At 56.8% G+C, this 25,331-nt stretch overlaps 1 protein-coding gene across 5 annotated transcripts in view; it reads left to right on the forward strand.

Annotated features, from left to right (window-relative positions):
• GSE1 (Gse1 coiled-coil protein) overlaps nt 1-25,331 on the forward strand; it is a 502,305-nt gene that overhangs the window by 285,563 nt on the left and 191,411 nt on the right. The window contains exon 1 of one of the 5 annotated variants that reach the window (XM_034940852.3): nt 4,749-5,048. The exons of the other annotated variants lie outside the window; for them this stretch is intronic. Within the exon in view, the coding sequence (XP_034796743.3) occupies nt 5,006-5,048 (43 nt within the window). The 5' untranslated portion in view covers nt 4,749-5,005. Of the gene's footprint in view, nt 1-4,748; nt 5,049-25,331 lie in introns of those variants that run through there. 5 annotated transcript variants of the gene reach the window in all.

The raw sequence follows: 25,331 nt of genomic DNA on the forward strand, positions 1-25,331 counted from the left end.
AGGTGTGATCTGACTCCCCAAACCCTACAATCTGCTCCGGGCTTCCTCACAGCCCCCTCTGCAGCACCAGCCGGCACTGACCTGGCCTCCCAGCACTTGGAAGTGGGCCAGCCATTTCTGGATCCCCTCCAGCTCCGGGGACCCCCTGCCTCGCTCCCAGCTGGATGCCGTGGGACACTTCAGAAAAGGCAGACAGTCCTGCCCTCAAGGAGCAGGGAGGAGTGCAGCCCAGGGACACAACTGAGGTAGAAGCTTCCAGGCCACAGGTAAATGAGGCCCTGCTTGGAGGAATGGCCCTTCAGGTGCAGGTGCCTGGAGGGGAGCCCTCGACAGCTGGAGCTGAAGGATGCGCCCCAGGGCAGCCAGAGCTGAGCAGACACTGCCCTAGCAGGAGGGCATTGGAAGGGGGCATGGAGAGATGGAGGCCCTGTCCCAGGTACCAGGATGCCCAGATGGAGAGGCTGGTTGAGCTGGGCATGGAGGCCCAGGGGCCAGGGGAATCTCCTGTTGATGCCCTACTGGCCAGTGGCAGGGGCTTCCACATTGCGGGTGGCTATCACACCACCGCAGCAGTTCCCAAAGTGGGGTTGCCCTGGGAACTCATTAGGAATGTAGATTCTCAGGCCCCGCCCCAGACCTGCTAAATGAGAAACGCTGGGTGGCAGAGCAAGGCTGTGTCCTCCCCAGCACTGCTGGGGATCCTGGTACTTCTTAAAGCATGAGGTCCCCTGTACTGCAGGAGGGATAAAGTCACTTTGGGTTCAGGGAGCCTGGGGCCTCCTCTTTCTACTGCTAACCCTCCATCTAAGGCCAGAGGGGAGCTGTGTTCCTTCACCTTCAGCAAGGAGGTACCTATCTCCCTGCTCTGGAGGAACCGTGCCACCTGCCCGCAGGTCTGGGTGGGGCAAGCAGTGCCCTCCCCACTCTCAGGAGTATTGGCCGCTTTCGCTCCTGCCACCCTGTGCCTAGGGCCTTGGCAGGGACTGAGACTTTCCGTTGGCTGCTGCCTGTGGTGCCTCGGCTCATCATCCTCTGCTTACACAGTGGCCTCTGACGCCGCCTGTGCTCATTCACCCAGAAAGATGGCATCGGGGCGAAGTCAGAGGCAGGCGGAGTCTATCTAGAACAACCACCGTGCCAATTGCAAACGCCACCCCCAGGCACTCTCTGTGTCTCCACATGCATCCAGGCAGGAGTTGTGGGTGCCCCTCCACAGAGCCACCACCCGCCCATATGGCTCCTTTGTGCAAATTAGAACGTACCCCTTGCTTCAGGCAGACCCATCCTGTGCCCAGCTGCTTGTTGAAGAGTAGAGTGACTTTGGGTTTCAGCTCCCACTTGCCATTTCCTCCAGGAGCTCTTGTGCAGTGAACAATCTGGACAACTATACTTGGCAGCCCTTTTCCCTGGGCTCCTGTTGGCTCCCATCACCATCCCATTGGCTGTTAGGGGCTTAAAGCACAAACCACTCAGCTGCCCTTTCACTCCAGAGAGACCAGGGCATCCATTTCCATGCTCTGCCTGGTCCCTTTTGCCTATGTGCTTAGTGTGGAGTGGCTAAGATCTGTTAATTCATGCCAAGGGCTGGATTAGAGGTAGAGGACTCCACGGAGTCACTGAACCCAGTCTGCCCACCCTGCAGAGGAGTATATTGAGGCCCTGAAAGTTATGTGGCCTCGGGCAAGTCACTGTTAAGACTTGTTTCTCCTTCCCAGAGGCTTTATCTCTTTGGTCTTGAGCCCTTGTTTTGTGCAAGGCTGAACAGGCATTCACTCCTCCTTCACAGAGGGGGTTGCTGACGCCCAGGGAAGCTGAGCGATTCCCCCAGCTCACGCGGTGAGTGGATGGCCTGGTTGGATCTCAGTCCAGGCTCCTGGCTCCTCTCAGGAGCTTCTCAAAGCATTTCTGCCAGAAAGCAGACCCTGTTCCCTGTGATCCTGTCCTCCTGCCGGGGTGCATGAGCCCCCAGGGCCCCGCAGTGCACATACCTTCACCCAGCGCCTGGCCTCCGACGAGCAAGGACACGATGTCCCGGGGGATGCAAGCTCCTGGCCCACATCCCTTGACCAGATAAACACTCCCCTACAGACACTCCAGCCTGAAACACCAAGTGTGTTCAAGGTCAAACGGGCTGGCCTGGAGAAGGCCTTGAGTCCCTGATCCTTCCAGCAGCCTTCTCAGCCGTAGCTGCACCTTGCAACCACCCCGGGGGCTTTGAGACACACTGATACCTGGACCCCCTTCTCCAGAGATTCTGATACAACTGCTCAGGGGTGGGGCCCAGCCTGGTATTTTCTGAAACTTCCCAAATTGTCCCGTCGAGCAGGGGTGACCACCAGGGCTTACCCTCAAGAGAGGGATGCTGGACGATTTGGTCTTGGAAACCGCATGATCTTGCTAATCTGCTAGACAATGGGAAGAAAGCACTTGGTAAAATGCAAGGTAGTTCATGTAAAGCCCAGCACTTCGTTTCAAAAGTAAACTGACACGCAGAAAGTGGGCGACGTCACTTGTTAGGAGTTCGGGTGAATGAGGCCTCGGCTGCTCCAAGCTGGGCAAGAGCCGGCAGTGACCTCTCCTTGCCCGAGCTAATGTCACTTCCAAGACTTGAAGAGACGGGGGCTGTGGGAGGCCACGGCGGAGCACCCATGCGCAGACACGGTCCTGTGGTCTTGCACTTTAAGGAGGTTGTTTACAGGCCAAGGAACGTCCCATAACCAGGGACGGCAATGGAGAAGGAGCTGAGGAAGCCAGGGTGGGGGTGGGGAGAGTCTGCCAGAGCAGTTCAGACCCAGGGGACCGTGAGAGTGGGCTGCAAATAAGGACGTGAAGTCTGATGACAGATGGGAAAGGGCTTGGTCCAGTGGGGTAGAAGTTAAGAGATTTCAGCTCAACACAGGAAGCAATTGTAACAGTCACAGGCTGACGGCAGCCAGCCGGGTGGGAAGGAGTGAGCTCTGGAGTGGGAAGGGAGACCCAGGGACCCTCTCTCCCCACACCCTTAGGGAGCACCTGCTTCGGGCAAGCCCTGAGCTGGGCGCAGTGGAGGACAGTTGCTGAAGGGCCTTTGCCTGGTGGGGGATTGGCTCACCCTGGGTTTCTCAACCTTGGGACTGTTGACATTTGGGGTTGGCTGATTCATTGGTTTGGAGGCTGTTCTGTCTGCTGGAGGGTGTTGAGAAGCATCCCTGGCCTCTACCCACCAGGTGCCAGCAGCGCTGTGACCCCCAGTTGTGTCAATCAAAAATGTCTGCAGACACTGGTTGCTAACTATGCCCTGGGGGGCAACCCCCACTCCCCCTTTGAGAGCCACTGGTTTGGAACAAAGGATCTCTACCTTGGCTGCACTGGAAGCCCCCAGGGAGCTTTAGAAACTACCAATGGCTGGGTCCATGCCCAGAGGTGTGATGTCATTGGTCTGGGGGCAGGCCCATGCAAGCGGGGGGGAATGCTGTGGTTTAAAAGCACCCAGGTGGTTCTAATCTGTTGCGAGGGGTTCGAGACCCCCTGGTGTACATGGTTGTTTCTCAAACTTGACTTGTCATAAGAATCGCCTGGGTAGTGGCTCAAATGAAAGCCCCCACCCCTTTAATTAGGATCACCTGGAACTCTCAGGCTGCAGTCGGTGGGCTGGGATAGCCATAATCCCCGTGCTGCGTGAAGCTCCAGGATTCAGAGCTGAGAGGCCTCGCCAGCTAGCCTCACTAGACCTCCTGCAGCTCCCCTATTCCATCCCCGAGGCTGGGCCCCCTCCTCACCTCCCCTCCTCCCGGACCTACTCCCAGCCCTCACCCCTCCCCAGCTCCTGAGAGCGGCAGGCAGCCCTGCCCCTCCTTCCTGCTCTCCTCCCAGCCCCTGGCTCTCAGCGCAGCTTGATTTAGTAGGCGGTGGAGGAGAAAGGCAGCTTGAAGAGTCACTTAGAGCCTCGGTGCTCACAGCACTTATCTGGAAAGGAGAGGCCAGCAGGCCCCCGGGGAGTGGGGCGCGAGGCTGAGCACACCTCCCCACAGGGGCAGGGAGGCTGTGCTCTGCAGGGCTGTGGGCACCAGAGCTACACACACCCTCTGTCCCCAGCACCCAGTCTCGGGTCTGCCCCTCCTTGCCAGAGCACAGGGTGTCAGGAGGTCCCCCTGCAGTCGCCTCCTGGGGGATGGGCTCAGCTCCTTAAAGCCCTAGGTCAGGGAGCTCAGAGACCCCTGGGTTAGAAGCGATGTCAGGTCGTCTGGTAGGGAGGTGTCCTGTGGCCGCCACCTGGCTTTTGCTGGGCAGGAGGGGGCCCTCCACCCTCCCTACCCTCAGCTTTTTGGTTGGTTGCCTGCCCTCCTCTCCTGGTGCCTGTCTTCCTTCTCCCCCTCCTCCCTGATGAAAAATACAAAAGAAAAATGCGCCAGTGCCCAGGTCTGGGGAGCCCCAGCCCTGGGGATGGAGAAATGAAAAGCGGCCCCAATTAGAGGCTTTGGTTCTGCAAACTTGATGCTCGGCACTTGAACTGTCACGGCGGAGCCTTAATTAGCAGCGGCGGGGAGAGGTCAGGACAACTCAGCAGTCTTGACAAGCGCGTTATCAAGTGCAGGGGAGCGGGGGCTGCCCGGGGAGCGCGGGCGGGGGAGGGCGGCGGGGGCGCCGCGGCGCGGGAGGGAGGCGGGAGGCGGCGCCGGCCGGGCGGGGGACGAGGTGGTGGCTGCGAGGCAGCCGCGCCGCCACGGCTGGCGGTGCGTGAAGCTGGGGGCGCGGGGCCAGGGGGCGGCGTGAGCGGCTGCGGGGCCCCCAGGCGCCCCGGCCCCTCCCCGGGCTCCACGCCCCGGGCAGGGCGCACCGCGCAGGGACGCCCCGGCTGCTCCGTGCCGCCCCGCAGAATCCCGGGGCTCCATCCCCGTCTCCCCCGCCCCCTCCGGGCCCGTCTCCTGCCGCCCCGTGACGCCCCTACTGCTCGCCTCCGCCGCGGGCCATGCTGGGCAGCCCCTCCTAGAGGCCCCGGGTCCCGCGGCCCTGGGGGCGGCGCAGGATGCTGGGCATGAAGACCTGGTCGTCTCTGCTCCAGAACCTCAGTAAGTGCCCAGCTCACCGCCCCGTGGACGGGAGGGTGGGGGGTCCAGGATGGAACTTTCTGGGGCGCGCCACCCACCCGGGGCTGGAACCTGGCCCCGCACTCACCCAGCCTCGCCCTCCAGCCCCATCACCTTCAGGCCACGCACGTGCTCCCCAGCGCCGCCTCCTCATGCTGTCAGCTCAGAAGAGAAGCCCTGGGTTGGTTTCCTCAGGTAGAAAACCCTTGACCCCCGCGGTCTGGCTGTGCCTGGGCCAACTCTAGGCAGCCGGGGGAGGCTGCCCTCAGACCCCGTGTAGGGAAGTGGCCGGCGGGCACCGGGCTTGCTGCACCGCAGGGCTCTGCCTTAGCCTGGCCATGCGGCTCCTGGAGGTGGGTCCAACCCTGGCAGGGCCCCTCGTGCCTGCAGTGACCCGGGAGGTGGGAAATGGGGCTGCGTGTGTGTGGACTTCGTGCCCTCTTGCTTGCACAGGTGGGACCTGGGGTGGGTTGTGGGACTGGAACTCTCAACCTACCCCTCCCCAAACTGCCCGATCACCTCCCTGGCCCCATCAGCTCTCTGGGGAGAACTCCTGGCATCAAGGCCTCGCATCACTGGCACAGTTAGGCAGCGAGAGGGTAAGAGTCACAGAGCCCGCTGAGGGTGGGGAGCGCCATGAGTCCTATCGGAGAGAGGGTGAGCGGGACTCTGAGGCCTGGGGCAGCGCCACCGGTGAGGGTGTGAAGCTGGCGGTGGGCCACTGAGGTCCTCAGGCTGAGGGGCGGCCAGAGTAAGGGATGGAGAGAAGCCTTCGATGAACAGCAACTCAGGCTACCAAGGTCCCTTTGGGGTGGCTCCAGTGACAGAGAATGGGCGGGGACGCTGGCCTCAGGACTGCTCCTTCCCATCCTGACCTTCAGGCCCCTTACCTGCGGGCCTTTTCTTCCAGGTGAGCCAGGCCAGCAGCGGGGGGACGACGCCATCCCCCATGCCTGGCCCCTCCTGGCTGCCTCGCCTGCCCGCCCACCCCTCCTCTCTCTGTGCACCTCTCTGCCTGTTTGAACTGCAGCTTTTAAAGCTTTTTGCCTTTTGAAAACTCAGGGGGAGAAAGAGTCATTTGTGGAGAGGTCGCGAACGGTTGATGATTATAGTCCAGTGGGTAGAAAGAGCTTAAAACAAATCCCTGTCCATCAGATGTCGGCTTAGGCGGTTTCCAGCGCTCTCCTGGGGGGCCGGGGTGGGGGGCAGCCGCTTAGAGAAAAGGGGAGGCTTTTTTCCTTGAAGCTAAGTGAACCTGCAAAACTCTCTTCTTATTTGGATGTTTGATCACGGCTCCCCTCTGCCTGGCTTCCTCTGATCGCCCTTCCTCCGGGTGCCCGGCTGGTGGAGGAGGGCCTCGGCAGCCCCCAGACGGCCTCACCAGCTGTGTGACCTTGGCCTGGTCATGCGGTGTCTGGGAGTCTGTTTCCCCCCAGGGGTGATGGTCATGCGGGTTGCACAGGGTACTCACGAAGCCTCGGGAATGTGCCACCATCTCCCGGGCGGAGGGTGTACCTGGCCTGCAGGGTGTGGTGGTTGGATGCTGTGCTGCTCCTCCTCTGCCACACCAACTCCTCTGTCCAGGTGCAGAGGCTACCTGCGTGGAGCTGGAAGGGCCCTCACTTTGTTTCCAAAGGCCAGCTAGTGAGGCCGGGAGGAGGATGCCGGCTGGAGAGGCCTGGTTGACTGCCCACAGGGGCTGGTAGGGACCCCTTGCAGACAGAATGGGCCGTCCCTATGTCCTTTACCTGTGGTCACGCCTCAGTCCTCATGGCAGCATCAGGGGGAGGGCACTGGCTTCGTGCCCTCTCGTTTTTGCAGGTGAGGAAACAGCGTGCTCGTTTTTCAGGGTCACACAGCTAGTGAGGTGCAGAGGGGAGAGGCTGGTGGGAGCCTGGGCAGTCCCACTCAGGGTCACGCCCCCAGCCAGCCATCTGTGGCCACTGGCATCTCTTCCTTCAGCTCCAGAAAGATCCAGTCACTCCGATATCCAGGAGTGTGGGACGGCCCCTGGCTCCCGGCTGCATGCAGCGGTTGGGTGGGAATCCTGGGCTCCTCCATGGGCTGCCCCCGCCCACCTGGAGCTCCTGCCTCCCCAGCTCTCCTGCCAACCGAATCTCATGCTGCTGCTGTGCCACGCCCTGGCCCTTCCCATCTCTGCTTGGTGCCTGGGCTGTAAGGGAAGCATGTAATAGAACCATGAACAGCGCCAGGCCTGGGCTCCCATCCGGGTTCTTCTTCATTACTGCTGTGTGACTTGGGGCAAGTGACCTCAGCTCTCTGTGCCACATTCTCCCATTCGTTCCATGGGGATGGCAGGACTGCCCTGCTAGGGGTAAGTGCATCAGTCCAGTTAATGACTGCACACTGTCAGTGTCATAAATGTCAGCTGCTATTTTTTCTTCCACCTGGAAGTCCCTTCCTGCCTCTCCCTACCGTCTCCCCATACTTCAAGGCCTAGCTTAAATGCCACCTCCTCCAAGAAGCCTTCCAGACTCCACCCAGCCATAAGTCATCTCTCCTGCCTCCTCATGGTCTATGCTGTTGTTTTTCTCAGTGGAATTCATACATTTGTACCTATTTTCTCTCCCTATCAGACAGACGTTCCTCAAGATCCTTTACAGTCTGATCTCAGAATCTTCCAAGCTACTGAGTATGTAGTAGGTGCCCAATAAATGTTTGTCATATGACTAGAGAGTAACCATTTTTCTTGCCAGACCAATGAGTGGCTCCACTTCCCAGCTATTCAGTGAGCACTTTGTTCTAATGATTAGTGGAGTCACATCCGAAGTCAGTCTGTACTTTGGGATGCCTTAAAATTGTTTCCAAGTCCCGTGGGTGGATGAGCTCATTGGCAGGGGTGTGGACCCAGCCTTAAGAGCTTAGCTTTTCCTTTGGGGCCCAGAGGGCAGGTTCACATCTCAGTGACAGCAGCCGGCTGTGGGAATGTGAGAACACGGGCACTTTCAGTGGAACATGTGGTCAGTGTTGAAAGGACAAGGGCGGCTCATCCCCAAAGCCAGGTCGTGGTAACCCGGCTGCCTGCCAGCTGACCTGCTCTGCCAGGGCCCAGGCTCTGGTAGCCAGGAGTGCTCTCATTGTGCTTGGAAATTAAGGGCTATGGAGCAGTTGCCACGCAGGCGTGGTGATGTGATTACTCCCCAAGGAGGAGTGGCCCCCAGGACCCCCTGGGGAGTGGGCAGGGGCTGTGTGAACCCTGCGGATCCCTGTCATGGCTGCCAGCGCCCGTGGGCCCAGGCCAGACTCTGCCCCTGAGATTCCATGGCCTCAGAGGGGCCTTCCTGGCGCACACTGGCAGCTGAGCTCGTCGGTCCTGAGGAGTTAGCAGCCCTGGGAGGTGAGGATGGCATTTGGGTGCCTTATAGATAGGGCCAGGTGGCCATGCCTTTGGCATTCTTGAAGACTCACTGCGGGTGGCAATGACGGTGGTATCATTTGTGCTTTTGTCTTCCAGTAAGGAAAGCGTGCAGAGTTTCCAGGTTTGCAAATTTAACAAAAAAAGAAATATATATATATAGAGAGAGAGAGAGAGAGAGAGAGGGAGAGCGCACAAGAGAGCAAGAGAGAGAAAGGAAGGGAGGAAGATGGCTGAATGCAGTGGCTCATACCTGTAATCCCAGCACTTTGGGAGGCCAAGGCAGTCAGATCACTTGAGGTGAGGAGTTCGAGACCAGCCTGGCCGAAATGGCGAAGCCTCATCTCTACTGAAAATATAAAAATTAGCCAGGCATGGTGGCAGGCCCCTATAATCCCAGCTACTTGATAGGGTTAGGCAAGAGAATCATCTGAACCCCAGAGGCTCAGGTTGTAGTGAGCTGAGATAGCGCCACTGCACTCCAGCCTGGGCGACTCCATCTTAAAAATAAAAAGGAAGAGGCCAGGTAGGAAGTGGGGCAGGGTGGGCGGTAGATGGCCTGGGCCCTGGCCTCCAGCAGCCGGGCGAGCATGCAGACCTCTGCTGGATGGTGTGGGCACCCGCGTCTTCACCCTTGCCTGGCTGAACCATAAGGAGCGAGGGGCCGGAGCGAGCCAGCCTGGGTTCACATCCTGCTGCTGCCTCTTACGGGCTGTGTGCAAGACACTTGGCCTCTCTGTGCCTCAGTTTCCTCATCTCTAAAAGGGGAAATAAATATGGTTGCACCTGTCTTGTTCCAGTCAGCTATTGCTATGTAACAAACTACCCCAAGACATTGGCGTAAAACAAGAACACAAATTTTGTTTGCTGGTGAATCTGGGGGTGCAGCTAGCAGCTCTCGCCTGGGATCTCATGTTGTTGTATTAGACGGGGGCTGGGTTGGGGAGCATCTTGCCGATTCCGTACTTGTGCCTGGTGTTTGGGCTGGGAAGACTCAAATGGATGGGGTGAGAATGCTGGGTTGGTTTCATCCCCCCATCTCTCAACCTGGTGGCTGGGCATCTTACTTGGCTCCCGGAGCCAGTGTCCCAAGAGAGGCCAGTAGAAGCTGTGTGGCCTTTCCTGACCTAGCCAAAGGGATCACGCAGCATCACTTCTATGGTGGTAGCCACCAAAGGCTGCCCGGGTTCAAGGGGAAGGTATGGAGATACCCCCTCCAGATGGGAAGAGTGTCAAAGAATTTGTGGATGTTTTTCAGGACTGCCACATACCTGCTAGGGGTGTTGGAGTTGACAGTTGATTTGTGTGAAGCGTGCTTACAACATAGGGAGAACTTAGTGAATGTTAGCACATCTCTGAGCTGGGACCTGAGACATCGTCTGCATCGAAAGCTACACAGAGGGACAGAAGAGAATGGGGCATGGGAGGGGTCAGGGGTTGCAGACTTGCCTTCTCTTGAGCCAGTGAGGGCTCCTTCTCTGCCCATCCCTCACTGTGTCCCTGGAGTGACCCCCTGGCCTCCTCCCAAGAGCCACAGCCCACCTCAGCCTTGACAGAGGTCCCGATGGGAGATGGATTCCCACCTTTTGGGTCTCAGGTGTTTCTGTACTTGGAGTTCCTTGAACCACAAGAAGGTGGGAAAGCCCTAGAGGAACAGGGAATATTCGAGAACCTTGGGCAAGGTATGAAGCTCTCAGAGCCTCAGCCTCCCTAACTCCTTGAAGGGCTGGACCAGCTTCTTCTTGTAGGGCCCTTCTTCCCTTCCTTTTTTTTTTTTTTTTTAAGATGGGGTCTCACTCTGTCACCCAGGCTGGAGTGTGGTGACGCGATCTTAACTCACTGCAACCTCCACCTCCTGGGTTCAAGTGATTATTCTGCCTCAGCCTCCTGAGTAGCTGACATTACAGGTGCGTGCCACCATGCCCAGCTAGTTTTTGTATTCTTAGTAGAGATAGGGTTTTCACCATGTTGGCCAGGCTGGTCTTGAACTCCTGACCTCCTGTGATCCACCAGCCCCCCTCGGCCTCCCAAAGTGCTGGGATTACAGGTGTGAGACACCACACCCAGCCCTCGTAGGGCCCTTCTGTGCCTGTGCCACCCAGAGATGTCATCTTGGAGAGCTTTGAGAACAGGAGGGCCATGTCTCTCCCCTCCCTGCCTGGAGCCACGCAGAACAGATGTTGGCAAGAGTGGCTGCCTTTCCCCATCTCCTGATGTCTAAGAGTATGAGCTGGAAGAAGAATAGCTGATCTTAGTGTGCTGATGGCATCGACCATCTACACTGGGTTGAATAGGGCCACCCCCAAAATTCACGTCCACCGGGAACCTCAGAATGTGAACTTATTTGGAAATAGTTTCTTTGCAGGTGTAATTAATTAAGCCTCTTGAGCTAAAATCATCCTGTATTAAAGTGGGCCCGAGGCTGGGCGTGGTGGCTTACACCTGTAATCCCAGCACTTTGGGAGGCCGAGGCAGGTGGATCACCTGAGGTCAGGAGTTCAAGACCAGCCCGGCCAATGTGGCAAAATCCCATCTCTACTAAAAGTACAAAAAGTTAGCTGGGTGTGGTGACAGGGGCCTGTAATCCCAGCTACTCAGGAAGCTGAGGCAGGAGAATCACTTGAACCTGGGATGTGGAGGTTGCAGTGAGCCGAGATCGTGCCATTGCACTGCAGCCTGCACAAGAGCAAAACTCCGTCTAAAAAAAAAAAAGAAGTGGGCCCGAAATTCAATGACAGGGGCCCTTATGAGAGACAGAAGAGGAGAAAACACAGACACAGGGGCGGCCATGTGAAGATGGAGGCAGAGATGGGAGTGGTGTGGCCACAAGCCAGGATGCGCTGGCGTCCGCCAGATGCTGGAAGGGGCAGGAAGGACCCTCCTGAAGAGCTTCTTGTGGGAGCGGGGTTGGACATCTGGCCTCTGGGACTGTGAGGGAGGGCATTTCTTTGTTTTTAGTCATCCAGTTTGTGGCCGTTTGTTAAGGCAATACTAGGACACGGGCATCACCTTTTCCCCACCTTACATATTTTAAAAATGTGTGATGGTTAAAAATTCTGTCTAGCGTTCCTTGTGGACTCTGAGGCCCCCAGTACTGTGGGGCATAGCTTTGGGGACCTGGGTCCTGCTGCTCCCTGAGGCTGGAAAGTCACTTTCCCTCTCTTGTCCCCAGTTCAGGTGGGAGAAATCAGCCAGGCTGACTGGAGGAAGGTCATTTTCCAGTCTGAAATGCGCCTTGCAAAAATCCAGCCTTTTCCCCAGCAGCTGCTGAAGCGGGTCCCCTAACCTCAGAGGATTAGGGACACCACGAGTGGGAGGCAAGGTGGGAGGGGGAGCCAGGGCCCTTGGCCCGTCAGAGTCCCCGACCAGGCACGGGGTACCCCAGGACCCCATCCTCACTGTGGTTCCCTGCAGTGGCAACCGTGGAAATGGAGGGCTGCTCCCACTCACCCCAGGCCCTCAGGCATCTCAATGCCACCCCCTCCACTGCCCAGAGGCCCCTCCCTGGGATGTGCTCACTCTGAGGGTGAGGGCCACGCTCCAGGGTGCGGGAGCCCCCATCCATGTTCCGCTTTTTATCACCTCCCACCCCTCTAGAAAGTCGGCAGCTCGAGCCAGCTGGGCTGTTCATGCTGTGCCCACGGCACCCAGAACTTGCTGGAACAAGGAGGTGCCTGAATCCTCGGTTGATGTGAGAGGGCACCTGGGGCCAGCCAGCGGGGGTCTTCCCACTGACTTGGAGTGCCTCTGTGGGGCTCGGCGCCCCTCAGTGATCCAGCCACAGCCAGACTAAGCTCAGCACACCACTGGGCAGAGCTGGGGCTCAGGCCTGGAGAAGTCAGGACTTGCCCGAGGCCCCGGACGCAAAGCTGGGATCCTTGTCTCTTTCCCGAGTGACATGGCCCCTTGGGGTCCCCTTCATGCCCGGCCACTGCACCTGGGATGCTCTATGTGTGGCTTCTTGGGTGCCCCTTGTTGGGGTGCTAAACTCATCTCCCTGGTAACCTTCACCCGATGGGGCCAGATTCCTTCCCAATGCAATTGCTCTGCACCTCAAGGGAGCTTGGGGTCTGGGAGGGTTGTATGGGTGCCCCGGGAAGGGCTGCACCTTGTGGGTCTCCTCCACAGGGGTGAGCAGGTGGGCTTGCAGCCATCAGGCTGCCCAGGAGAGCCAGCCCCCGCCCCCTGCCCACTTCCCTTACCCCCACAGCTGCTGGGGTGGAGAAACGCTGTGACCCAGTCAGTGTTTCTTTTAATGAGCGGCGATTAAAACAGTGTAACCGTGGCAGTTTGGTAGCTTCTTTAGGAGGAAGCAGAGAGCCCAAACAGAACCTGAAAGAAATACAAAGATAAAATAAAACCCAGTGAATTTTTAATAGTGATTATCTCCTGACACATAGCGCGTTGCCATCTGGCAGACACGCGGCCCACTGAAGCTTGGTGCTGGTGGGGAGGAGGGCGCTGGGGGCTCCTACTGCCACCCCAGAGCAGGAGCCGCCAGGCATTCTCTCCATGGACGCCTCCGTGGCATGTCCTTGAGCCCAGCCACGTCAGAGGTGCACGGCTCAGTCCTCCCCCATTCGCCCTGGGTGCTCTCAGCCCGACCCCTGCCCAGAGACGCCCAGTCCCTGCTGCCCTGAAGAAGAGGCTGGGCTCTCAGCATTTCTGGTGGGGGCAGGTCCCCAGCTCCAGGGGTGGCTGAGTGTAGGGATCTGCCAGTCCCAATGCCACCTTATTTCATGTGAGGATTTCGTAGCTCCAACCTCATTTAGTCACAGTTTAAGATGAAGATCGTCAATGTTGGTTGCATGGTACCAGAGGTCAGGCTCATAGGCCTTTCAGCCCACATTTATTTAGTTTTCTTTCTTTATGACTTGTTGAGGCAAAGTCTCACTCCATCACCCAGGCTGGAGTGCAGTGGTGAGATCATAGCTCACTGCAGCCTCCATTCCCTGTCTCAGATGATCCTCCTACCTCAGCCTCCCAGAGTAGCTGGGACTACAGGCACACCACCATGCCCAGATAATTTTTTTGCATTTTTTGTAGACACAGGGTCTCGCTATGTTGCCCAGACTGGTCTTGAACTCTTGGGCTTAAGCAATCCGCCCTACCAAAGTACAAGGATTACAGACGTGAGCCACTGCACCCAGCCCATTTATTTCTTAATTTACTTTTTTCGATGATCTCGCTCTGTTGCCCAGGGTGGAGTACAGTGGTGTGATCATAGCTCACTGCAGCCTTGAACTCCTGGGGCCCCAATGATCTTCCCGCCTCAGCCTCCCGAGCAGCTGGGACTGCAGACACACACTGTCGTGCCTGGCTAAGCCCACATTTGTTAAGTGCCTACTTGTGGCTGGCGCCTGTGGTGGCCCCTCATGGGGGAAATCTGATGAGTGTTTACACCTTAAGGCACCGTAAGACCGTTGAGGTTTGGGGCCAGATACTTCTTTGTCCTGGGAGCTGTCCTGTGCTTTGTAGGTTGGCCTTGTCCTCTGCTCACGAGATACCAGTAATACTGGTTGTCCCAGTTTGACAACCAGACACCTGCCCAGACATTGCCAAGTGTCTCCTGGGGGATCTCAGACCATCCAAATGTCCCTGTTGAGAAATCCTTGCTTAAGGTATGTGTATGTTTCCTGGGGCTGCCATGATAAATGACCATAAACTGGGTAGCCTAAAACCACAGGAATGTATTATTTGATAGCTCTACAGACCAGGAGTCCAAAATCAAGGTGTGCGCAGGGCTGTGCTCCCTCTGGAGGCCCTGGGGGAGGAAGCTTCCCGCCTCTTCCAGCCTCTGGTAGCTCTGGGCGTTCCTTGGCTTCTGGCCACATTGCCGTGGTCCCTGCCTTCTCCTCCCGCGGCCTTCTTTCTGAGTGTCTGTCTTTGTGCTATTCTGTGTCCAAATTTCCTTCTCAGAAGGACAGCTCATTGGCCTTAGGACCTACCTTATTCCCGTGTGGCCTCATCTTACCTAATTATATCTGCAAAGGCTCTGTTTACAAATAAGGCCATGTTACGGGGTGACCATGCATTATGGGAGGCATAGCGCAGCCCGGCACAGCTCCAAGTTCAGCAGCGGCTCAGGACCCGGTCTGGCCTCCCCCTGTTGGAGCCCCAGGCCTTGCTCAGTCTGACCCTGCTGCTCTCTGCGGCTCTGTCTGCTTCTGCCACCGGGAAATGACTTTAAACGGCCTAAAGGCTAAGGACAAGATCCGGGAAGCTGTCACCATGACATGGATCCAAGTGAGATGACTTTGGCCCCTCTGGTAGGGAGCAGGGTGCTGCAGAGCAGTGGTGGCAGGGGGCAGGGGCTGCAGCCTCTCCTGGGCTCCCTGCAGACCCTGCCATGCCGTGGCTCCTCCAACTGAGGTTCACTCTATGTGTGTCTGCAGAGAGCTTTTGGCCCAAGCCCACTGGGCTCCTCTCCACATGGGCACAGGCGAGGGAGGCTGAGGAGTTTTGGGGTGGGGGCACAGGAGGTGCGCTCGGCACCAAGGTGCCAGGAGCAGGGCACAAGGGAGGCCTCTCGAGGGAGGACATTTGAATGGAGATCAGCAGGAAGCGGGAGGGCCACGCAGAAACTGTCCTTTGTTCCACGGCCTATTTGCTGGTCACTGACTGCACCATTTGCTGTCCTGTGCACTGAGACAGCATTGAGTAAAAGGTACAGGTCCCTGGCCTGGGGAGCTTGTTTCAGGCAATAAACCATAAAAGTGATGAGTGGAAAGGTGCAAAGTGCTGTGGAAACCAAGTTAGTGCAGGGGCAGGGCCAGGAGCTGGTGTGGGAGTGGGCAGGCTGCAGGATTTGAGGGGGTGGTTGGAGTCCTGGGGCTGCCAGATCAAAGCATCACAAACTGAGGGGCTTAAAACCACAGATGTTTGTTCTCTCCTAGTTCAGGAGGCTGGAAGTGTGAAATCTGGCAGGGCCGGGCTCTCTCCAGGGCTCCGAGAGAAGACCCTCCCTGCCTCTGCCGGCTCCCCCTGGCTGCCACGGTCCTTGGCTTGTGGCCGCATCTCCCTGCTCTGTCTTCATGGTGCCTTTGCGCTTTGTCTCCTTTTCTTGTAAGGACACACATCGTGGGATTTAGGGCCTGCCCAGATAATCCAGGACCACCTCATTGCAGGAGCCCTCACTTAACCACATCTGCAAAGAGCCTTTTTCCAAATAAGTCACACGCACAGGTTCCAAGGACAGATCATGGTCCTGTCTTTTGGTGGGGGGTCACCATTCAGCACTACAGGAGGACAGCAGAGACCTCTCTGAGAAGTCTGGTGGGGAGCAGGGCGCTGCAGGGGAGCGTCTGTCTGTAGCACTCTCCCAGGCACTAGCATGACCAGCTCCGAAAAAAGAGCCGGAGCTGGTCCAATGCCTGGGAGAGAGCTCCAGACAGACGAACAGCCTGGGGGCCGAAGGCCCTGGGGGGCAGCAGGCCTGAAACCAGCACAGGCGGGCAGGTTGTGACATAGGGAGGCTCCCAGCAGAGGAGAAACATGAGCTGACCCGTCTTCTGATGGGTCCTCTGCTGCCACATGGAGGATGAGACGTGAGGGTTGAGGCGGAAGCAGGGACGGCAGTGAGCTGGCTCCTGCACCAGTGCAGACGAGAGGTGCTGGGCCAGGCCAGGCCAGGGACCTGGGACAGAGAAGGGGGGCAGAGGTTTGGGCTCTCCATGCAGGGAGAGCCGGCATCTCAGTGCAGCCTCCACCCCGCCGGCCCGTGCTCCGATGGGCTTCTGATTGTCTTGTCTTTCTCCCAAACAGCCTGCCCTGCCCTCTGCCCTCCTCCGCATCCTGCCGCGTTGGCAGCTGCTGTTCCTGGGAGCCAGAGGAGAACAGCTGGAGGTGCACGGAGGGAGGCGGGTGGGGGACCTCGGGCAGTGGGGATGCCAGAGGGGCCATGCCAGCCCCGGCGGGGAGTCACATTTCATTTTCCTCTCTGCGGCACTTCCCACAATTAAACCCGAGTGCCTGTGCTGATGACCTGACCCAGCCTTGGGGAACGTGCTTGCCTGGGCTGTGTCCCCATCACCCTCTCTCCTCCCCCAGTCCCCCTTGCTCTTACCACCTCCCTCTCTCTTTCCTCTTGCCCCTCCTCTTCCCCCTCCTCTCCTTTTGTTTCCTCTTCCCCTGTGCCCCTTCCCCTCCTCCCTCTCCCCACTCCCACCTTCTCCTCCCCAACAAGCTCCTCTCTGCCTGGAAACTGAGCCTCCAGGACCCCTGGAAGGGGGAGCCTGGAGAAGAAAGATGCCATGAAGCCCTTGTGCCAGTTTCGGAAGAGAATGTTGCTTTTCATGCCTCATCCTTCAATCCTTATCTTCTCTAATTTATTGGACAGACCCCGTGGTACTGACAGATTCGTGGCCGGGACCTTGGCGTCTGAATTTCACTGTAATCTGCCCCTCCACCCTGTTCTCCAGACGTCTCCAGTTTATCTCCTGATGCAGTCAGGGCGACCCCATGTCCTCTGTGCTACCACTAATGTGGCCCAGGGACGATAAATTGTGCCTTGTAATAACACTCCCCGATGGGTTAACTGACCCTGCTCTGACGGGCAGTCCCTGCTGGCCCCCTTCTCTTCCTGCCCCTCTCAGACAAGGCCCCAAGTTTTCCATCTCCTTTCCTTCTCTTTCTCCCTGCCTCCACCAGCCCAGACCCCACCCCACCTCCTGTAAACCAGGGGCAGCAGGGGAGGGACGGTTTGCAGAGCAGTGCAAGTACAGACAAGTGCGTCGCTGAATCTGTTATCAGTGCTGGGGGCCCCTCAGGGCTGCCTGTACCTGGGTGGGTGGGACATCACCAGCCCATAGCCCAAAGGCTAGGGCGGGATGCAGGCAGGCGGACCGTGTTTGTCCTGTAGAGGCACCTGGTGTCCTGAAGCAGGCAAGGGCAGGCTGTCTCTCCAGCCTGGCCATGCCGAGGTGGAGACGGTCTGCTGCCTGGAGCCTGTAATTGTGCTAAGGAGTGATGATTTATCACGATGCTGGCTCCAGCCTTCAGAAGCTGGATTATTTGTAGCATGCCTCAGTTTTGTCTGCAGTGCCCGGGCAATTCTGGGCCTTGTAAATCTAGTGACAGGGCCTCTGTCCAGGGGTCGAGGCCTGAAATTTCCCAGGCCAGGGGCCCTCTCCAGAGGGAAATGGAGCTTCTTGCTTGTACTGGGAAGAAAGAGGAGGCAGGAGCTTTGGGGGAATGTTTCTTCTAATTGTTTTTCTTTTTTCTTTTCTTTTTTTTTTTAAAGACTAGAGACCGGGTTTCACTCTGTTGCCCAGGTTGGTCTCAAGCTCCTGGGCTCAAGTGATCGTTCCACCTCAGCCTCCCTAAGCGCCAGCATTACAGGTGTGAGCCATTGCAGCGGCCACTTCTTTATTATCGTTGTTATTATTGAGACATGGTCTCTCTCTGTCACCCGAGTTGGAGTGCAGTGACACGATCTTGGCTCACTACAACTGCTGCCTCCCAGGCTAAGATGATTCTCCCGCCTCAGCCTCCCCAGGAGCCGGGACTATAGTTGCGTGCCACCACGCCCAGCTAATTTTTAAAATTTTTTGTAGAGACGGGATTTCGCCATGTTGCCTAGGCTGGCCTCGAACTGCTGAGCTCAAGTGATCCTCCTGCCTGGGCCTCCCAGAGTGCTGGGATTACAGGCGTCAGCCACCGTGCCTCACCTTTTGTTGAGGCCTGCGGGCTTCTAAGAACACGATGGGCTCCCGGAGACCTGGGATGGCGCTCAGTGGAATCGGGTGGGAGTTCCTGTGGCAACTTGCAGGCACCTGCCGAGGCTGGGTTGACGTTCAGGGATGGTGAGGTTTCTGGGGGTCTTCCAATCCCCCCATACACGTGCATATGACAGTCCCAGATAAGGCAGGCAGCCAGCAATCCTGGAACTCACGTCTGCTTTAAACTCCGTGTATCATGGCTTTATGGCGGTTGCTGCCCATGCCTTCTGTTCCCTGGGTCACCAGCCGTTTTTGGCTCATTATATTCCATCCACCTTGTGGCCTTTGCACATGCTGTTCCCACTGTCTGGAATGCTGTTCCTGGCTGACCCACTGTGTGGATGTAATTCTTTCATTTATTTATTTATTTTTGAGACAGGGTCACTCTGGCATCCAGGCTGGAGTTGACTGGTACAGTCACAGCTCAGTCGATCTTCCCACCACAGCCTCCCCAGTAGCTGGGAATATAGGCGTGCACCACCACGCCTGACCTTTTTTTTTTTTTTTAAGCAGAGACGGGGTTTCACTGTGTTGCCCCAGCTGGCCTTGAACTCCTGGGCTCAAGTGATCCTCTCACCTTGGCCTTCCAAAGTGTTGAGGCTACAGGTGTGAGCTACCATGCCTGGCATCGTATGTGGTTCTTTTTTTTTGAGCTGAGGTCTTGCTTTGTTGACCAACTGGAGGGCAGTGGTGTGATCTCGGCTAACTGCAACCTCCGCTTCCCAGGTTCGAGTGATTGAACCTGCCTCAGCCTCCCTAGTAGCTGGGATTACAGGTACGCACCACCATGCCTGGCTAATTTTTGTATTTTTAGTAGAAACGGGGTTTCGCCATGTTGGCCAGGATGGTCGGGTGATCCGCCTGCCTTGGCCTCCCAAAGTGCTGGGATGTATATGCGGTTCTTGGTTCCTGTGCAACTTCTTGCTGAGTTGGAGCTGACCCGGGGGGCACTGGATGGGCTTTGGCTCCACAGCCTGTCCCGGGTGCCCAAAACACGTATACAGGAGCTGCTCAGTGAAGACTCCGAATATGCGTTTTGTTTAATGTACATCCTGACTCTTTGGCCAAAACTAAAACCCTAGGAACCCTTCCTGTGTGTGCTGCCCACCTAGGAGGGTGCCCCCCAGCCACAGGCAAACATGCCCACAGCCAGCTGGGTCTGCTCGGCACCCCTCACCTCCTTATTGTGAATGCTGTGAGCCCCTCCGGCCTACTGGGCTCTCGGTGGTCACTTTCCAGCTGCAGAAAAAGGTCTTAGGGTTTTTTTTTTTTTTTTTTTTTTGAGATGGAGTCTCGCTCTGTCGCCCAGGCTGGAGTGCAGTGGCGCGATCTCGGCTCACTGCAACCTCCACCTGCTGGGTTCAAGTGATTCTCCTGCTTCAGCCTCCTGAGTAATTGGGATTAGAGGCACCCGCCACCATGCCCGGCTAATTTTTTGTATTTTTAGTAGAGACGGGGTTTCACTATGCTGGCCAGGCTGGTCTCGAACTCCTGACCTTGTGATCCGCCCGCCTCGGCCTCCCAAAGTGTTGAGATTACAGGTGTGAACTACCGCGCCTGGCCTAGGGTTTTGTTTTTTCAAACAGCTTTATTGAGATGAAGTTCTCGTATCATGCATTTCACCCTTTTCAAGTGTACAGGCCCATGGTGTTGTCATCACGACCTCATTTCAGAACGTTCCCGTCACCCCAGAAAGAATCCCCCTCCCCAATAGCGGTCACTCCGCGCTGCTCATTTCTGCACCCTGGCCTCGGACATCCACTCATCTGCTTTCTGTCTGTGGATTTCCCTGTTCTGGTCATTTCAGAGAAATGGACCTCCCACACTGTGTGACCTTTTGTGTCCAGCTTCTTCCAGGAAGCATTGCATCTTCACGGTTCGTCCGTGCAGCAGCGTGCGTCAGTACTTCCTACCTTCCTATGGCTGAGGAATATTCCATGGCATGGGGCCAGGCACGGTGGCTCATGCCTGTCATCTCAGCACCTTGGGAGGCCGAGGCGGGCGGATCACTTGAGACCAGGAGTTCAAGACCAGCCTGGCCAACATGGTGAAACCCCGTCCCTACTAAAAATACAAAAATTAGCCAGGTATGGTTGCGGGCACCTGTAATCCCAGCTACTCAGGAGGCTGAAGCAGGAGAATCACCTGAATGTGGGAGGCAGAGGTTGCAGTGAGCTGAGATCGTGCCATTGCACTGCAGCCTGGGTGACAGAGCGAAACTGTCTCAAAAAAAAAAAAAAAATTCCATGGCCTGGCATGGACAGACCAGTGTGTCCATTCTTCAGTTGGTGGCCATGTGGGCTAGCTCTACCATTTGGGTATCAAGAATGATGCTGGCATGAACGTTCTTGCATAAGGTTTTTTTTCTTTTTTTCTCCTTTTTTTGAGGTGGAGTCTGGCTCTGTCGCCCAGGCTGGAGTGCAGTGGCGCCATCTCAGCTCACTGCAACCTCTGCCTCCCAAGTTTAAGTTTTTATCCTGCCTCAGCCTCCAAAGTAGTTGGAATTACAACCGTGCGCCACCATGCCCCGCTCATTTATTTTCTTTCTTTCTTTTCTTTCTTTCTGTTCTTTCTTTCTTTCTTTCTTTCTTTCTTTCTTTCTTTCTTTCCTTTCTTTCCTTTCTTTCCTTTCTTTCCTTTCTTTCCTTCCTTCCTTCCCTCCCTCCTTCCCTCCCTCCCTCCCTCCCTCCCTCCTTCCTTCCTTCCTTCCTTCCAGATGGAGTCTCGCTCTGTCGCCCAGGCTGGAGTGCAGTGGCACGATCTTGGCTCATTGCAAACTCTGCCTCCCGGGTTCACACCGTTCTTCTGCCTCAGCCTCCCAAGTAGCTGGGACTACAGGCGCCTGCCACCATGCCCGGCTAATTTTTTGGTTTTTTTTTTTTTTTAGTAGAGACGGGGTTTCACCATGTTAGCCAGGATGGTCTTGATCTCCTGACCCCGTGATCCACCCACCTCGGCCTCCCAAAGTGCTAGGATTAGAGGCATGAGCCACTGTGCCCGGCCTTAGTTTTTGTATTTTTAGTAGAGATGGGGTTTCATCATGTTGGCGAGGCTGGTCTCAAACGCCTGACCTCAGGTGATCCGCACGTCTCAGCCTCCCAAAGTGCCGAGGTTACAGGCATGAGCCACCATGCCTGGCCAATTTTTGTATTTTTAGTAGAGATGGGGTTTCTCCACGTTGACCAGGCTGGTCTCAAGCTCCTGACTTCAGGTGATCTGCCTGCCTTTGCCTCCCAAAGTGCTGGGATTACAGGTGTGAGCCGCCGTGCCTGGCTTGTATGAGTTTGTGTGTGGGTGTCATGTTTTCAATTCACTGAGTGTCGAGGTTTTTAGCTCACCAACCCTTCTCCGTGCAGGAAACCTCCTGTTGGTGCTGGGACACTGAGCGCAGCGAGGGGCTGGCTGGGGACGTCCCATTGCCGTGTGAACATTTTCCATGTGTCACTGTGTGCCAGGTGGCGGCCTGAACCCTTCACAGAAGCCCAAGCAGCTCTGCAGTGGGGCTGTCATCATTCCTAGTACAGAGTGGGGAAACTGAGTCCCGGGCCCAGTGGCTTATAGTTCTGCAGCATCGAGGTTTGTTTTCTCCTCAAAGCTCTCCATGCCTGGTGTTCAGATTCAGATCTGAGGACGCAAAGCTCAGAAAGGACCCAAGGTGCTTGAGGCCCCACAGCGGCCATGATGCAGGACGGGTGATGTTTCTCTGCCATTGCCCGTGTTCCTGGCCGGTCCCCAGCACTTGGTTGAAATCACTAACTCTCACAACATCCTGAACATCCCATTCCCATTTAATAGATGATGAAACTGAGGCACGGAGAGGTGAAGTAAGGAACCAGGGTCATCGGCCTCAAGGGCCCCAGCCAGGAGTAGGACTCAGGCAGTTTGGCTCCAGAATCTACAGCGTGACCCTGACATTGTACCACTTGCATGAGAGGCAATGTTTGGATGGGGATGGAGGGAAATTCCAGGGCCCCACTGGGTGAGGCGGGACTGGGAGTTTTCCTGGGCGACGTCTTTTGCATCTTGCTTGCTTCCTGGCCTTGTGGCAGGGGGCGCGCGTGGGACCAATGTGAGCCTCCACCCCCCTCTGCCTGCTCCAGGGTCCCTGGTGAGCTCTGCCGCCACCTCCACTCCACCCTGTTTCTGAGCCCTCTTGGGCCTCGACACTCCTGTGACTGCAGCTGCTGAAGGGACACCCATTCTTTGTCCTGGGAGGCCCAGTGGAGCCCCCGCCTTCCCCGTTCACCCAGAGCAAATCACATGGCCCATCGGACCTGTTCCTCTGCTTGGTGTCCGATTGCCCTCCCGGGAGACAGAGCAGGGACAACCCACCCTGGGTGTTGCCTTCTCAGCAGGTGTGGCGGGCGGCAGGGGTGGCCAAGGCTCCTGAGAAGATGTGGGGCCAGACTGGGTGGCCAGCACTGTCGGTCAGGTCCAGGGCCCCCATCCCTACCGTCTGATTTTTCTGCCTGACATCCCAGCGCCTGCTCCCTGAAGTTTTGACCTGAGGCCCAGAGACCTCTGCTTGCCTCCCTGCACTCCTGAAATAATACTCCGGAGCAGCTGGGCTCCACGCTGAGCAAGCACCGGCAGGGCCCCCAGGGAGCAGCGCGTGCAGAACCGCAGGTCTCCCACCCACTCCTGGGACAGCGTGTGCTGCCTTTGCTCTGATTTCAGTTTTATTTTTTAATCTGCCCTTGCTCCCTCTCTGGGCCACTCGGCCTCCCACCTCGGTTTCGGCGTTTTTCCCCAGCCAGCCCCGACACCTGCTCTTCCTGGGACAGCCACGCCTCGCTTCTCTCCCCACCCGGTCCATCCTCAAGCAGCTGAGGTCAGAGCCAGACTTCCCAGGTTTACGCCCAGCCTCAGCACATGGCGTAGCCACTCTGTGCCTCAGTTTCTTTCTCAGTAAAATGGAGATAAAAGACACCTCCTTTTTTTGAAAAATTTCCTGAGATAAACCATGTAAAGTGCATAGCACAGTCAGTGGTTTTTGTCATGGGAGAGCTTGTACCAGGCTCAGAGGGGAAGAGGCAGGGATTAACTCTGGGGACAGAGGAGCTTGATGCTTAGGAAGGGTTTTGAGGGGTGTATAGGAGTTTTCTAGAAGGAGGTGGTAGGGAGAGAAGGGCAATCCATGTAAGAGGAACCTTGCCAAGGAATTGAAGTTAGTTCTTTGTGGATGGCTCCTCTTCCTTCCAGGTGGGGAGTTGATTGAGATGCTTTTGTTTGGCTGGAATCTTCTGTCCTGTGTGTGTGCCAAGGTTTGGGCAATTGATGTTCGTTTTCTGGAAGTGCTTGATGTGGTCACTTTCCAGGAGCTGAGACGAGCAGGTGGACACAGGGCCCAGCAGCTCCTTTTGACCTTGGGTGTCGCTAATTCTGCCGCCAGAGCAAATGCATTTAGGAGGACTCTGCCCAATGCCCGGCACTTTGGGAGATGTGGTGAGAAGCGTGGAAAAGGTGAGAAGATAGTCCTGTGAGACCATGTTTTGGGGCCCAGAGATGTTATTTGTGATGTACCTAAAAGGTCACACAGCGCAGAGGTGGCAGAGCTGGGGTGCAGGGCAGCCCTCCAGCCGGCATCCACATTCTCAGCCGCCGACGGACCATACCGGCCTGCTCCTCAAGGCCCTGGGGGCAGGGTGGCCGATGCCCTCGCCGGGACTACGCCCCTTGCAGGCGGGCCATCTGGCCTCAGTCATTCGGCCTTTGGATTTCATGTCCCCACCCATGAAGGGAGCCACTGTTGTGGACGACCCACCTTGTCCTGTTTGTTTGGGACCCAGGCGGCTGTAGGAGGGAGGCCTTGGCACGATGCTCAGTGTCTCCAGGTGATGCCCAGTGCTGTCGGCTGGAGAAGAGCCGTGGGTGATGGGAGACGGTGGGTGAGGGTCCAGCTCCAGGACCCTCCAGAACATGCTGGGACTCACTGGCGCTGGGGGTGCTCGGATGTGTGCCCAGTCCTGCCAGGTGAGAGACCGCCCTTGCGTGCTTCCTGGAGGAGGGCGTGGGTGCTTCAAGCTGCCCTGCAAGGGGATTAGAAAGGCTCTACTTGGCTCCAGAGCAGGGACCAGGTCAGGTGGTCTGGATTCAAACCCCCAGCCCATCTCTGACAACTCGAGCGACCCGCGACCTGCAGCGAGTCCCTCAGCCTCCACGTGACTCAGTTCCCCCCCCAAATAAAATCCTGGTAACAATAGTCCTTACCTGGGGGCTTAATATGAGAACCGATGTGAGTGACGTGGATGGGACATCTGTCTTCAGTGCCAGCCTCTGTTTGGAAGTGTGTGTTTTGCTTGTATGTACAGATCAGGCACTCCCGTCCGAAAATCCAGCATCCAAGGTGTTCCAAAATACAAAGCTCAGGCGAACACGGTGGCTCACCCCTGTAATCCCAGCACTTTGGGAGGCCAAGGAGGGCGGATCACCTGAGGTCAGGAGTTCGAGACCAGCCTGACCAACATGGTGAAACCCTGTCCCTACTAAAAATACAAAGATTAGCCAGGCATGGTGGAGGGCGCCTGTAATCTCAGCTCCTTGGGAGGCTGAGGCAGGAGAATCGCTTGAACCCAGGAGGCAGAGGTTGCAGTGAGCCAAGATTGCGCCACTGCACTCCAGCCAGGATGACAGAGTGAGACTCCGTCTCAAAAAAAAAAAAAAAAAAAACAAAAAAAAACCAAACTCTCTGTGTAGCAGTGCGACACTACATCTGGAAAATTCCACACATAAGGACTTCACATGAACTTTATTTTATGTACAAATTATTCAAAGTACTGTGTAAGTTACCTCTGGCTATGTGGATCAGGTGTATATGAAGCATAAATGAATTTCCTGTTTACACTTGGGTCCCATTCCCAAGACATCTTACTGTGTATTAATACATGCAAACATTCTGAAAGCTGAAAAAGCGAGGCTCTCTGTCCCGAGCTTTCAGAGGAGGAAGCCTCAGCTGTCGTTCCCGCTGTTCCCTGCCTGGGTGGGTCATGGGAGAGCGAGAACAGAAACGGGGCAGAGGGGAGTACGTGGAGTTGAGTCCCCTTCTCTGTGACCTTCAACCTTGGGCAAGTCCCTCACCCACTCTTTGCCTCAGTTTCCCCACCTGTACACTGGGGTGCTAAGGGGCTGGCCAAGAGGGTTGTGAGAGCCTGTCCAGTGCTCGTGGCCCAG

This window comes from Pan paniscus, chromosome 18 (assembly GCF_029289425.2).
Source record: "Pan paniscus chromosome 18, NHGRI_mPanPan1-v2.0_pri, whole genome shotgun sequence".
Lineage (NCBI taxonomy): Eukaryota > Metazoa > Chordata > Mammalia > Primates > Hominidae > Pan > Pan paniscus.